Consider the following 15,406-nt stretch of genomic DNA (forward strand, 5'->3'; position numbering starts at 1 on the left):
GCTAGCTTGCCTTTTTCTAGTACTCCAATCTCTATTTCTGAGCCTTCTTTATCTATTGTGTCGTGAGGAACCTTCATCTTGCCTTTCTCGGATGTCTTTTGATCTAATCTTTGACTTCTAATATTCATCATGGGAAAGGTGGTAGGAAGATTTGTAGTAGTTTGCAGCTTTTTTAAGGTTATTTTTCTTTCATCATCAAGTCTAATAATTTTTGAGATTCTGCCTTCATATCTCTGGAGGTTTAGATTATATAGAGATTTGTGGGTTATTATTTTAATGGAATTGAATTTTGTATTGTTAGCCTTACATTTAATCAAAAGTTTAATGTTATTGCAAAATTTAAAAGAGGCATCAAACCAATCAAGTCTCCAATTGAAAGACCTATTTTCCTAATAATTTCTATGTGCATTAGTTCTGGGGGTATGGATTGAAGGGTGATCCAGGTAGGAATTAAGAAATCTAAATTGTCTTCCTTACAATCTAGAAACCACTCAAAGACTTTAACTATGCATCCTTTGAAGAAGCAACCAGAAACATAAAGGAAGTCCTTTTTAACATGCTCATCACTACAGTGAATGTAAAATAATTTATCCGAATGGTGAGAGATACTTACCTAATTTTTTCCAAAATCTTTAAACCAAGTAATAAGATTGAACATTTCTAATATAGGCTCGTTCCAGAATGCAAATACCCTGACCTTTAGGCACTCTACCATCGATTTTCACTATCTTGATTACTAATAATCAATACCTTTTCTTCAGATTTGGATGTGCTAGGAGTGAAAGGAAAAAGGGGCAGAGAAATAGGGTGAGATTGGAGATTGGATTCTAAATTCCTTCGGTGTTATGGGATGTAATTTTTAGGAGAGGAAGAGGAAGGAATGGAACATGCACTATCAAACTTCCTAGGATGAACTTTGTGTAGGGAAGCAGGGTCCATAGAGGCATCCATTAAAAAACATGTATGTTGAGCATATAGGGTATTTTTGTTACATTCTGCATATTTGGTAAGATTGAAGAAATGGATTTGTCTGTCAAGACTGAATGTAGAGAAAATGAGCGATCAGGGATCCCTATCCACCTAATGGGATATTGCCATATGTTTACTTGATTTAATCTTAGCATGAGGAAGAGGATCTAAGGAAACCTGATATGGGCACCATTTGGTTCCACTACTAAGACTACCATTTGATGTTTTTAGAATCTGACACCCTATTCTTTCATCTTTATTTGTCGGGATTGCTACAAAAATAGACTCCAATTTAAGATTATTTGGTTGTTTTTCTTGAGGTTCCTGTCCATATGAATCGTCTAGGATGGCAAAAGGGTTTGACATTTTAACAGCAAAATGGAGTTTTGTAGGGTTTATGTTGGCAAATGGGTAGAGTTCGGAGGCTATCCATGTCTTATCCAATCTATCACTAGGGTTTCTACTTGTCCAACATGGTGTTGTTGCGTATTTTGCCAAAAACCCTATATTGCTTAGATGTCATTTTCGATTACTTTGATGGGATTCTTTTTTCACAAAGTTCATAAATCTCACTTTTTCACAATTCGCTCTACTTGCCATTTTTTAATTTAAAATCATAAAAATTATTTTACTTTTACTTGATTGGCTCATATTCTTTGGGTCTTACAAGAGTTTTTAAAATATAAATTTTATTGATCATATATAGTTTAAAATATATTAATAAATTAATTAAGACTAAGAAATAATACAAATAAAATTAAAATAAATATTTAAGCTAATTATAAATTATAAATGATTAAATAATAAGAACTATAATAATAATAGGCAAGAGCCTACAATGCATTGGTAAATTGTGAGCTTCTCATCGGGGAGGTCTTGGGTTTGAATCTACTCAAGATTAACACATAATAATAATTAATCTAACAACGATAATAAAATGAATAATAAATCATCTAGGCTTCAACTAATTACACACATAATATCTTTTAGAATTATAATTAGATTTTTGCTATTGAATTTTTAACTATATTAATTTATCCATATGATTACTATTTGTTAATTATAAAATTAAAATAAATATATAAATTAATTAAAAATAAAAATTTCTACCATAATTATAAAAATATATATATAATAGTTAGAAAATCAATATACTATTATTTCTAAAGTGGTTTTTACTATAATCAAAGTACCTTTTTCCTTTCTATACTTACTCTTACTACTAAATTGCATGATTTAAAAAGCCCATGACTTCTTCTAATTATTGTTTGACACATAAACCATTCCTAATCTCACAACCCTGTGGTTATTTTTATATTGATTCATTTTGCTCCATATAAGAAGCACTTCCATAATCTATTAGAACCCCAATGTGAAGCCTCCATTCATTTTTATTTCCCCTCACATTTCCTTTCCCAGTGATTACTTAGCATATCAATGTTTGATTTGAAATTATACTAATAGTGTCATGTCTCCTTTTCAAATAATTAAAAATAATAGTCTTTACTAAGGCAGGCAGGCTCAAAAAGGTGAAGTTTCGACAAAAGGGGCTAATCTTTGGAAACCAATGGACTAATAAATAAAAATTATTATTAAAATATGTTTTATTAACCCCTCTTGGTCATGAGTTAGGGTTATGCCCTCTTTTAAAGGGATTTGGAGGCATTTTGGGCTCATTCCATAACTTGATTTTTGCTCATTGCTTTGTTGTTCTTCAGAGGCTGCCAAACCTGTGGAGAAGGAGACCCAAAGACAGGAGTTTGTAGGTTTCCAGGAAGGCTAAGGATGGGATTTTAAAGACATTCCATATGCAAGCTCATGCAGAGTTCGTTCTTGTGCTGAACAGTGCAAATTTGTGAGTTTTCGAGTGTGTTTTTTTGTAAGAATTTAGTGTTTCCGGTTGAGTATTTCATATCAGTTTGGGTTGTTGTTGTATTTTAGACATTTAGATATTAAAATGGAGCTGAATATATGTATTGGGTCATGTTTATACGTCTGTGATAGATTATTAGTATTTTTGTGGTGTTTTCGAGCTATTTTGTGTTGTTTTTGGGAGCCCGATGAGCATTGTTTTTGTCCTTCATTTGGGAGTTGTTGCGTAAACTCTATATAGATCTAAAAATGTCATTTTGTAGGCTGTTATGCTAGTGAAATTTTTGTAAAAAATTCTACTTTCATATTTATTAATAATATGTGAAGCTGTGAAGTTTTTGGCACAATTTCGGGCATACCCAATTTGGGTTTTATTCAGAAATCGGTGGATCTTTGAAATATTGGTTGTTTGATTTTAAAAATCTGATTAGAGCCTTTAAATATCATATAAAATCAGAAAGGGGACATTTCAAATAATCTAAGTGATATTGATGATTCTAATACATACCAAATCATCTTCATGTTCCATAATGCCATTAAGGCCAAGATCATTCTCTCAAGAAACATCAACTTCAAGGATTTGGATGTTAAGTTGGATTGTACTATACAGTATGAAATGTTTGTCCACATCAAATTTTATATCATCACATAGTTGTATCCAAATATTAATTAGTCTGAATAAATGACATCAAAGGTGGTCTTGGCTCTCAGTCACTTTGCTTTGCCATCATATACATTATTTGTAGTAGTAAGAATGATATGAGCTAAGCTCCTAACAAAAAACGCACAAAAGACTAAAATACTTGAAAAAAATCAAAAAACAAATTCCAACTCATTAGCCGCCTAGGCTAACTTTGTGCACCTACATTTTCTAATCTATGTGTCAAAATTTGTTGATTTTTTCGGTGGACCTTCGTAGGTGAGTGAAGAGTTTAAAGCTAACCTTTCAACTTTCCCACATTTACGGAGATCTTTGTAGATCTTGTATAGCGCAAGGTGGTCTAAAAGTGCTATTTTAAAATGTTCACCCAATACCCACCACTACAACCCCCCAATAGTCCGTTATAGTACTTTTTGGACAAATGGATCAATCAACAATTAAGAAAACTAAACAATGGAAAAATAAAAATAAAAAAATTAATTTAAAAAAAAAGGCCTATTGATGTTCATGATTATTTATTTTGCATGTTTGTGTGCATGCATCTGATTTATGTGGGGGATAATTAAGGGGAAAGGTCACAACATTGTATGCATGGATAATTAAGGGGAAAGGTCACGACATTGTATGCATGGACGACACTGACTCGTTTCCCCTGTACATATCATGCACAATTGATGTTGAAAATTTGGAAAACAATTTTATTTTATTTTTTAATTTTCGAAAACTAGTCAACCCTACATTTTGTACGAAACTTAAGGGCGTCCCAAAGGAACCACCTGAAAATTTCTTATAGAATAAATAAAGTAAAAAATATTTGTAGAAACTTGAGCCGTGACGTCACACGTGGATCCCGCTCATCCTCGCTTCGCTTTTGTAACATGTCCATGTTTTTACGGCAATTGCCTCGAAATTTCTCATAAATGTGAAATTAGAGTTTGTCAATCCGGATAAGATTGACGATCTGGAAGCCTCTAGATGGTTGCTCTGGATTATTCTGGACATTCAATACTGTTTATCTGTATGTGTTTATATATACACGTTGAATCCACGGTCAATACAATATCAGCGAGTTTACAAAATTCAAGTTATAACCTTTACACAAATCACAGCATGGCACTTTCATCTGTTCCCAATGAAATTCGGAGAATGTTTGATTCTATGGACGAAAATGGCGATGGGAGGCTCACTTTGCATGAAATCAATTGCTTTCTGAATAAGCTTGGAATACAACTAACGGAGGACGAATTAAAGTGTTTGGTGATGGGTGTTTCCCAGAGCAAAGATGATGATGGTAGCTTAACATTTGGTGAATTTGTTGGGCTTTGCTAATCTCTCGATCTGGATGAGAGCAGAAGTACTAGAAATGAAGAATTGCAGGAATCGTCTTTAATGGAGGCATTCAAAGCCTACGATTTGAATGAAGACGGTTATATTTCTTCTTCCGAGCTCCAACAAGTTTTGTGTAATTTGGGATTGTTAGAGAAAGCTGGGCATTATTTGGAGGATTGCCAGAAAATGATATGCAGATATGACCAGAATTTGGATGGCTTAATTGACTTCTCTGAGTTTAAGAAAATGATGGTCATCAATCCTTGAATAAGGAGAATCAGGGGATTTCAAATTTTGTGTATGTTCATGTTGTACTACATACCGTATTACAAGAGTATAATATGAGTTGTTACTATGTATTGGTGTATACAGATTAAATTCTACTATTTATACCTCTGATGATAAACAAACTGTTTGTATTTTAGAGGTTGTAGCTAAGAATACAAAATTATCTTGAAAAGGATTTTCAGGATAGTAATTTTCAGCCAAGTTAATTCTTATTTGTTTGTTATTTTTTGTTATTAATGTATCTGTTTAATGCATACTGCTATTTAATTCCATCAATGGAGTTGGGGAATTTTCGTTACATATTTCTATCTTCTATAGCTAATATTTTTTCAAAATCTGAAGAAAATTAATTATCATTGTTCTTATTGGTTGTTAGCTATGCAAGAGTAAGGAAGAAATTATAATTTTGAAAAGAAAAAAAACTAAAAATTGAAATGAGGGGCAACGTCATACATCTGATTTACAAGCATAATCTAGAAAATTCTAAGCACGAAATGTGCTAAAGCACTGTCCTCAAATTGCACCGCGTAGATAATTCTGAACAGAAGATGTGCTGAACCATGTCCTCAAATTGCAGCACAAATCTAGAAAATTCTGAGCAAAAATGTGCTTAATCAGTGACCTCAAATTGTAAGACTCATAGCATTAATTGATGTGGCAGAAGGGCTCACAGCATTTCTCAAAAGAAAAAGAGTCAGCAACAATGGCAGTGCCAAGAATCAAGTCTATGTAGGGGGTTTTTGAAGTAGGGGAAGAGATCTAGTAACTGTTCAGATTAATTTTGCACACTAGAACTCTTAATACTTTTAATACAAATGGACCAATCAGCAACCAAGAAAGCTAAAAAATGATCATACATGTGCAATCGGCTATTAGTACTAGTGTTTTTTTTTAGAAAAAGAGGGGTAAAAATTTATTAAGACAGAAAGGAATACAACAAGGAGAGCTCAACAAAGAGCTCGATCCTGAGCAACAAGATCATCAAATTTTTGCACCATCTCAAAGGAAAGTTGCCTCCTATCCATAATATTCCAACCCGGATCATGACTAGAAGCCCATTTGGCTAAACAATCAGCAGCTCTATTCCATTCACGAGGAATATATGTGAACCTAATGAATTGAAAAGAGGTAGAGAAGAGAATAATCTGATTAACAACAGTGGCAGCTGCCAACTAACATTGTCAAGCCCCTACGAAGAAAGCAAGTTCACGACCACCTGGGAATCAGACTCACAAATAATCTTATGCCATCCCCGCAAGCAACATTGTTCCACCGCATATAAAATAGCTTGAGCTTCCATGAGATTGTTAGTGAAATCACCCTTATGAACTGAGAAAAAGAATTTAACATCATCAGAACTACAGCGAGCCACTCCTCCAATACCAGCAGGGCCTGGATTCCCTCGGGAAGAACCATCAATGTTAATTTTTAGAACTCCATAGGAAGGAGGAGTACTTGTGTTATTGACTATGAATACATGAGTTATTATTTTTTGAAATTTTTAAAAGCCGTAATTGAAAGGATCTATAACTATATAATGATACAGTATCAATCATTAAACCCCAAAGACTACTAGATTTCTTCCCCTATCAACATTGGGATTGACTACACCTGAGTGTCTGAAAGTTAAATGGTTTCCCTCATTCACCATGTTGTTTCTCCCTGGCAGCCCTCACACTAAGAGCGGGCAGCTTCTCATTCGGAAGGTTCACATTAGGTTCTCATTAGGAATCTTCAGTTTGAGTGTGCTAAACCAGAATTGAAAATAGGAATATGAATTTTCATTTTAGCCCAAAATAAACATTTGCTACTCCTCTACATAAACGATCCTGGATCAATTCTCATTTTGACTTTCACAATTTTTAACAATTTTTCAAATCTGCTGGGAAAACGATATCACTTTGTCTGTCATGGTCGTGTTATTGTTTTCAGTTGTGAGGTGCTATGAAAAGGCAAATGTGTCACTTACAGAGAGGAACCTTCGTCTGCAGATTTGTCGATTTTCACCAATCTGTCAATGGAGTTCCTCGCTCTATACTGGTTACTTGCGACTTTCTTTGTAATGCTCTTAACACATCTCAAAACAACTCCTTTACAATCGTCCTTGTTCGAACACTGGGATTCTTCCTCTTAACACATTTCATCACTGCAACGATATCACTTTTCATTGGGAAGCAATGTGACCGGTTCTCCAGTACAGACAGGTCAATGTCATTTGGAATGATCAAATCTATGTTTCGATCGGCTGTTTGGTGCTTCAGTGTTGAAGTCACGGCAATGCAAATGTGGGGCTAAAAACAATCAGAAACCTCAAATTTCAATTTAAATTCCACTTTTAGTTTTGTTGAACCAAATGAATCTGGACTAACAAATTATATAATCTCCAATTTACTCGCTTAAAGTCACCAGTCTAGGTAGATAATTCTAAATAATTTCCAATGTTTTTTATTTTTTAAAATCTCCAATTAAAGCCATCAAATTCAACCCCTCACATTGAAAAAACCTCATTTTTATTTACACACGTAATCCTGACTTTCTCCGCCGCTTTAGTTATTCCCTTTTTTCCTTGCAATCACTACGAAATTCCCACTGCCATGTTTTCGTTTGATGTTTAAGCGTTGAAACAAAACCAGGGAAATGGTACCAATTGATTTGTATGGGGAATCATTCAGAACCCCTTACTTATATCCGGAAGCTTCTACTTCTTCTAGATTAACTCCCCACATTAGACTTTGATTTTCCTCCTCTTTCCACACACCCGAAAATCTTATACCCCTCCTACATTTTACTGAATTAAGTTTATACACAAAACAAAAGCACAACATGGAACTTTCATCTGTTCCCAATGAAGTTAGCAGAATGTTTGATTCTATGGACGAAAATGGCGATGGGAGGCTCACTTTGCATGAAATCAATTGCTTTCTCAATAAACTTGGGATTCAACTTACAAAGGAAGAATTGAAGTGTTTGTTGATGGGTGTTTCCCAGACGAAAGATGATCATGATAGTTTAACATTTGATGAATTTGTTGGGCTTTACCAATCTCTTGATTTGGAAGAGAGTCAGAGTTCAGCTTTAATGGAGGCATTCAAAGTTTATGATTTGAATAAAGATGGGTATATTTGATAGAAATATAGATTAAAATCAATTCACAACTTAACCCTAAACCTTAAAAAAAAATTATTCGGCACTTAAAAGTTGCTCGGCACATGAAGGTGTCGAGTGTCAGTTTTACTCGGCACTTGATGGTGCTGAGTGGCAGGTTGCTCGGCACTTAAGAAAAGTGCTCGGCACATGAAGGTGTCAAGTGCCAGAAATTACTCGGCACATGAAGGTGTCGAGTGATAGGCAACAGGTGCCGAGTGAACTCGGCACAAAGAGGAGAGCTCGGCAAGGGAAGGTGCCGAGTGAGCTCGGCAAGGGAAGGTACCGAGTGAGCTCGGCTTCCACTATGGAGAAACAGGGACCAAGTCGAGCGACCAGGATATCACGTGAAACTTTTCACGATTAAAACCAGAGACTCAGAACTAAGAATATTCAACAAAGATCTTCTCAAATGCAATGTAGAGAGGAAGAAAAATAGATCCGAGTATGCCTGCTTGCTTAGTATTTAACTTTGATTTTAAAAAATACAAGATCTAGGAGCATTCGACTTCAACCAAAAAACCTTAAATATACCCTAAAACTTCAAACGACTTCAATACTTCAAACTTTAAACTTGCAACTCTAATGGCTGCATACAAAAACGCCTAGAGCAATCACTGCTTCACAGGTTGAATCCAATGAACAATAAACTTACAGAATGATCAGAGAGAAGACGTGAAACTACAAGCATGAAATAAACAAACTTCTTTCTCTGCACTCTGACGACTGGATCTGTTGATCTTCTTCCACTGCTCTTCTCTGCAACTTCTCTGCTCTGCTTGATCTGCACTTGATCTTAGAATGAATGTAGAAACATTCCTTTTTTTCTTCTGACCTAAAACATTTTTCCCTCTCATTTCCAGATTCAAAAATCTCACCTACCAAAAATGAATGCCTGTCGTCCATGAATGCCTGCGGTGACCTGACAGGGTAGATGGGCGTGGGGCTCAAGGACAAACAGCAGGTGTTGATGTTTATTTCTAACACTCCCCCTTTGTCGTGAGACTCACAAACAAGGATCACTGCTGATCCAAATCAACTACACCAAGACTCTGTCTTAGGTGCATAAAAGTTCCAATGCATAATGCCTTGGTGAAAATATCTACTAGCTGTTGCTCAAACTTGCAATACTCAATTTTGATATCTCCATTCTTCACCAACTCTCTGATGAAGTGATATCTGATCTCTATATGCTTGCTTCTCCCGTGGAAGACTGGATTCTTAGACAATGCAATTGAAGAGATGTTGTCACAGTAAATTGTGGTTCCATCCTCTTGCCTTTCATTCAAATCTGTTAAGATCCTCCTTAGCCAAATTGCTTGACATGCTGCTGCATTTTTTGCAATGTATTCAGCCTCTGTTGTAGATTGAGCAACAATAGGTTGCTTCTTGGATGCCCATGAAATTGCACCCGATCCCATATGAAACATGTATCCAGAAGTGTTCTTCTTATCATCTAAACTTCCAGCCCAATCACTATCTGTGTATCCCACCAACTTGAAATCATCATTTGCAGTATATAAAATTCCAAATCCCTTGGTACCTTTCACATACCTTAGGATCCTCTTTCCCGCTTGCCAATGGGAATCCTTTGGTGTTTCCATAAATCTGGAAATCAGACTTACTGCATGCATTAGGTATGGCCGAGTTGCTGTTAAATACATTAGAGTTCCAACCATACTCTTGTATAATGTTGGATCCACTCTTTTGCTAGAGTCTTCCTTGCTCAACTTCAAACCTACTGCAGTTGGTGTGGGGATTGCCTTGTTGTTCTGCATTTTAAATCTCTCCAAGATCTGCCCTGCATATTTTTCTTAAGAGATGAAAATGCCATCATGCATTTGTTTTACTTCTATGCCTAGAAAGTATTTCAAGAGACCTAGGTCTGTCATTTCAAATTCACTTTTCATGGCCTCTTTGAATTCACCAATTAGAGCATTGTCATTACCAGAAAAAATTAAGTCATCTACATACAAAACAACAATCAACACATTACCATTTGCTACCTTGATGTAGAGAGTGGGCTCACCATTGCTTTTGCTAAAGCCATTGCTCATCAAATATGAGTCAATCCTACTGTACCATGCCCATGGAGCTTGCTTGAGCCCATAAAGAGCTCTTTTCAATCTATATACTTTATTCTCTTCACCTGCAACTTCATAACCAGGTGGCTGCTCCACATACACTTCTTCTTTCAATATACCATTTAGGAAGGAAGACTTCACATCCATTTGAAATACCTTCCACTTGTGCTAAGCTGCGATTGCTATGATAGCACACACGGTTTCCATTCTTGCAACTGGGGCATAGGTCTTATCATAATCTCTGCCATACTGTTGTTTGTAGCCCTTAACTACCAACCTTGCCTTATGCCTATCAATCTTGCCTTCAGCATTGCATTTGATCTTATAGACCCATTTCACTCCAATCACTTGCTTCTTGGGAGGCAATTCAGTTAGCTCCCATGTCTCATTCCTTTCTATGGCATCTATTTCCTCATCCATGGCATTACACCATTTCTTCTCCTTAATAGGTTCCTCAAAATATATTGGATCACTATGAGAAAATAATGCAAAATTAACACTCTCATCATAATCTTCATACCTTTCATCTTGGTATATCTCCCTAAGACTCTTGGTCTTTCTTGGTAATAGGGAGGAGAGTGTGGGATTAGAATCTTCACTATTGTTGCTTTGTCGACTAGCTCGGTCTTCACTAGTATTCAGCACTGACACTCAGTCATGCCTAGAGGAGCTCGGCAATGTCTGAACCTACTTGCCTTTTCTTCTATTTGCTCCTTCTTCTTGCTGTTCATCAACATCCTCTTCACTCATAATTGGCACTTTACTAGAAGTGCTCGGTGACTCATCAGTTGAACCATACCAAGACTGATTTTCAAGAAATTCCACATCTCTTGAAAGCATCATCTTGTTGTTCAATGGATCATACAATCTGTATGCCTTTGATTTTGGGTTGTACCCTATGAAAATGCATTTCACACCTTTGTCATCAAATTTTTGCCTTTGCTCTTTAGGCACATGTGCATATGCAACACATCCAAACACCCTTAGGTGTTCAACAGTCCATCTTCTTCATGACCATGCTTCCATTGGAATTCTGTCACGGACTGCCTTTGTAGGACACCTATTGATTAGGTAAACAGTTGTTGTCATAGCCTCTCCTCAAAATTCAGTTTGGAGACCTTTCTCTTTCATCATGCTCCTTGCCATTTCAACAATGGTCCTGTTCTTTCTTTCAGCCACTCCATTCTACTGTGGTGTATAGCTGGATGTAAGCTCTTTCTTAATGCCATGTTTCCTGCAAAAATTTACAAAAGAATTGGAGGTATACTCCCCTCCTCTATCTGATCTAAGGACCTTGATATAGTGTCCACATTCTCTTTCAGCCTGGGCTTTAAATTCTACAAATTTTTCAAATGCTTCAGATTTATTCTTTAAGAAATACACCCATGTCCTACGACTGAAATCATCAATGAATGTCATGAAATAAGTACTCCCTCCAATGGAAGTAACTTGCATAGGACCGACTAGGTCAGTATGCACTAATTCTAATGGATATCTAGCCCTCCTAGAATTTCCAGAATTAAAGGGAAGCCTATGTTGCTTACCCAAAATACAAGCCTCACACTTGTCACAAGAATTTCCTACATGTGGCAAACCTTCTACCATTCTTTTATTTGACAATAAATTTAAACTAGCATAGCCAAGATGACCATACCTGAGGTGCCATAGCCGTGAGGGGTCTTCAATCACACTCCTTAAAGCTGATTGTGTGGGAGGTGCAGCACTAACTTGAGATGAGAAACATGTCTCAATCTTCAAGGGAAACATTTTGTTCTTGGTCATTTGAACTGCTGCAAGTAGGTTCTTGCTCCCATCCTTTCCTTGAATGACACACATGTCATTCTCCATCAGCACTTTGTATCCATTTTGAATGAGCTGACCAATGCTCATCAAATTGTGCTTCATACTAGGGGCGAAATACACATTTTGTATTTCCTTTTTGTCACCTTTCTTGGTGCGGACCATAATAGATCCTTTGGCCACAACTGGTAGGGTTCCATTGTTACCCATCTTAATTTATGATTTGAAACTCTTGTCAATGAATGAAAACAAGGTTTCATTACCACTCATGTGGTTGCTACATCCACTGTCGAGGTACCAAACCTCAGGGCTTCCTTCTTCACCAACATTACACATGATGAAGGCAGTGTTTTCACTTCCCATATTCACATCAGCCACATTTGCTTGTCCTGACTGATCTTTCTGCTTCTTCCAGCATTCATTTGCATAATGCTCATATTTATGACAGTAGTAGCATTCTACATTACTCTTATTTGAGTTGTAATTTTTCTTACCTCCTCTTGAAGTATTTTGTGATGTACTTGCTCCATCTGCTCTTCCTGAGCTTTCTACTACAGCATTTCTTTGTCCTCCATTTCCTCGGCCTCTGCCTCTGGAGTTTCTGTCTGAGCCATTTCTTCCTCTCCCTCGTCCTCTTAGATTTGACTGAGCCTTGAATGCTTGGTCTTGGGTAGAAGAAGATGTGGATCTATTGATCCTATACTCATGGGTTTGAAGAGAACCCATCAACTCATCCATTGTCAAAATAGTGAGGTCTTTTGCCTCTTCTATGATCATGATCAAATGGTCATATTTATGAGGTAAACTCCTCAATATCTTCTCCACTATCCTCTGCTCTCGATAGTCTTCTCCATTTGATTTCAATTGATTAATCACATATGAGGTCCTTGAACTGAAGTCTGCAACTGCTTCATTCTCCTTCATCTGAAGGTTCTCAAATTCTCTCCTTATGTTCTGTAGCTTAACTGTGCGGACTTTATTAGTCCCCTTGAAATTCGTCTCAAGGATATCCCATGCTTCCTTTGCATAATTTGCTGCTGCAATCTTTGGGAATATAGTCTCTGTCATTGCTGCTTCAATAAGGCTTAATGTCTTAGCATCCTTCCTACTTGACTCTTTCAAATGAGTCTTCTGTGCATTTGTGAGGGCAGCATACTGAGTTGGATCAGTCACATCATTGAATCCATTAACTACAAACTCCCACAAATTATTTGCAACCATAATGGTCTTCATCTTCTTTGCAAATGTATCATAATTCTGTCCATTAAATGATGGTGGCTGCTGCCAAATCATTCCTGCATCTCCTGCCATGATAAATATCTCAAGAAAACAAATGCCCTAACTCACTTTGGATGTGGGGCCTCAAAGCTCTGATACCATGATAGAAATATAGATTAAAATCAACTCACAACTTAACCCTAAACCTAAAAAAAAAAAATTATCCGGCACTTAAAAGTTGCTTGGCACATGAAGGTGTCGAGTGCCAGTTTTACTCGGCACTTGATGGTGTTGAGTGGCAGGTTGCTCGGCACTTAAGAAAAGTGCTCGGCACATGAAGGTGCCGAGTGCCAGAAATTACTCGGCACATGAAGGTGTCGAGTGACAAGCAACAGGTGCCGAGTGAACTCGGCACAAAGAGGAGAGCTCGGCAAGGGAAGGTGCCAAGTGAGCTCAGCAAGGGAAGGTGCCGAGTGAGCTTGGCTTCCACTGTGGAGAAACAGGGACCAAGCCGAGCGACCAGGATATCACGTGAAACTTTTCACGATTAAAACTAGAGACTCAGAACTAAGAGTATTCAACAAAGATCTTCTCAAATGCAATGTAGAGAGGAAGAACAATAGATCCGAATATGCCTGCTTGCTTAGTATTTAACTTTGATTTAAAACAATACAAGATCTGGGAGCATTCGGCTTCAACCAGAAAACCCTAAATATACCCTAAAACTTCAAACGACTTCAATACTTCAAACTTTAATCTTGTAGCTCTAATGGTTGCATACAAAAATGCTTGGAGCAATCACTACTTCATAGGTCGAATCCAATGAACAATAAACTTACAAAATGATCAGAGAGAAGATGTGCAACTACAAGCACGAAATAAACAAACTTCTTTCTCTGCACTCTAACGACTGGATCTGTTGATCTTCTTCCACTGCTCTTCTCTGCAACTTCTCTACTCTGCTTGATCTGCACTTGATCTTAGAATGAATGTAGAAACATTCCTTTTTGTCTTCTGACCTAAAACGTTTTTCCCTCTCATTTCCAAATTCAAAAATCTCACCTACCAAAAATGAATGCCTGCCGTCCATGAATGCTTGTGGTGACCTGACAGGGTAGATGGGCGTGGGGCTCGAGGACAAACAGCAGGCGTTGACGTTTATTTCCAACAATATTTCCTCTTCTGAGCTTCAACTAGTGCTCAGTAGTTTGGGATTGTTAGAGCAAGGTGTGCATTATTTGGAGGATTGTGAGAGAATGATATGTAGATTCGATGACAATTTGGACGGCTTCATAGATTTCTCTGAGTTTAAGAATATGATGACCGTTAAATCTTAATAGTTTTCAGTATTGACCTCATTTGGTGGTTTCAGGATTTTTCAGAAAATTTTGTTTTTTTCAATTTTTAAGGAGTATTCTTTTGACCAAAATCTGTCCTGGCCACAATCTTGATTTTGAAGTCATCCACTGAACAAGATTTGATGTCTGCTTTTTTTTAATCTTGAATATAATTTATTTTTTTCAAAAATAACAGAACATCTTGTTTCAAGGGGAATCGATCTGCCAGTAATTGGCGAGAGGGTTTTCAGAGAGGCACTTGCCCCTAGAATTGTTTTCAACACTTTTCTGTTCTCTCCACTTACCAGGAAAGATTATATAGTGAATGGTAAATGAATCTTACACTGGACGCATTGACTATTTGACTCAAAAGGTAAATTTTAAAATTTAATGCTTTTTAAAAAACGACCAAAGGATTGCATCTCTAAAATATAATAGTGGAGGAATTTCTTTCCTAGTAATTGACATTAGAGAGTTTTATGGAAGTCGTACATTAGTGTCACGAATCAATTTACATATATCATCTTTATTTTTACAAGATTAGGTAGATTTTCACAGTTATACCCCATCTACAGTCTGAAACAACATATAATTGTTATATTACGAGCAGTCCCATGAGTTCTTGGATTCATTATTGAACTCAGCCTGATCATTATGTGAAAAATTTTCATTCTATTATTCATTCTATTTAATATTAATTTATC

At 36.6% G+C, this 15,406-nt stretch overlaps 1 protein-coding gene and 1 pseudogene across 1 annotated transcript; both read left to right on the forward strand.

Moving 5' to 3' along the window:
- Positions 1-4,448: 4,448 nt before the first annotated feature.
- LOC149567109 (calmodulin-like protein 2 pseudogene) lies at positions 4,449-5,320 on the forward strand (annotated as a pseudogene).
- Positions 5,321-7,942: 2,622 nt separating this feature from the next.
- Positions 7,943-14,702, forward strand: LOC149567110 (calmodulin-like protein 3). The gene is made up of 2 exons (XM_089817453.1): positions 7,943-8,237; positions 14,536-14,702. The coding sequence occupies exons 1-2, from the start codon at positions 7,943-7,945 to the stop codon at positions 14,700-14,702; spliced, it is 462 nt and encodes a 153-aa protein (XP_089673579.1).
- The last annotated feature ends 704 nt before the right edge of the window (positions 14,703-15,406 follow it).

Source organism: Cupressus sempervirens, chromosome 3 (genome assembly GCF_028749045.1).
Source record: "Cupressus sempervirens isolate cs-2001-9-10 chromosome 3, ASM2874904v1, whole genome shotgun sequence".
NCBI classification, from domain to species: domain Eukaryota; kingdom Viridiplantae; phylum Streptophyta; class Pinopsida; order Cupressales; family Cupressaceae; genus Cupressus; species Cupressus sempervirens.

Coding starts and splice junctions, on each gene's coding strand:
- LOC149567110 (XM_089817453.1), top strand. CDS start 7,943: ATGGAACTTTCATCTGTTCCCAATGAAGTTAGCAGAATGTTTGATTCT. Junction 8,238..14,535: donor TGATTTGAATAAAGATGGGT/ATATTTGATAGA, acceptor TTATTTCCAACA/ATATTTCCTCTTCTGAGCTT.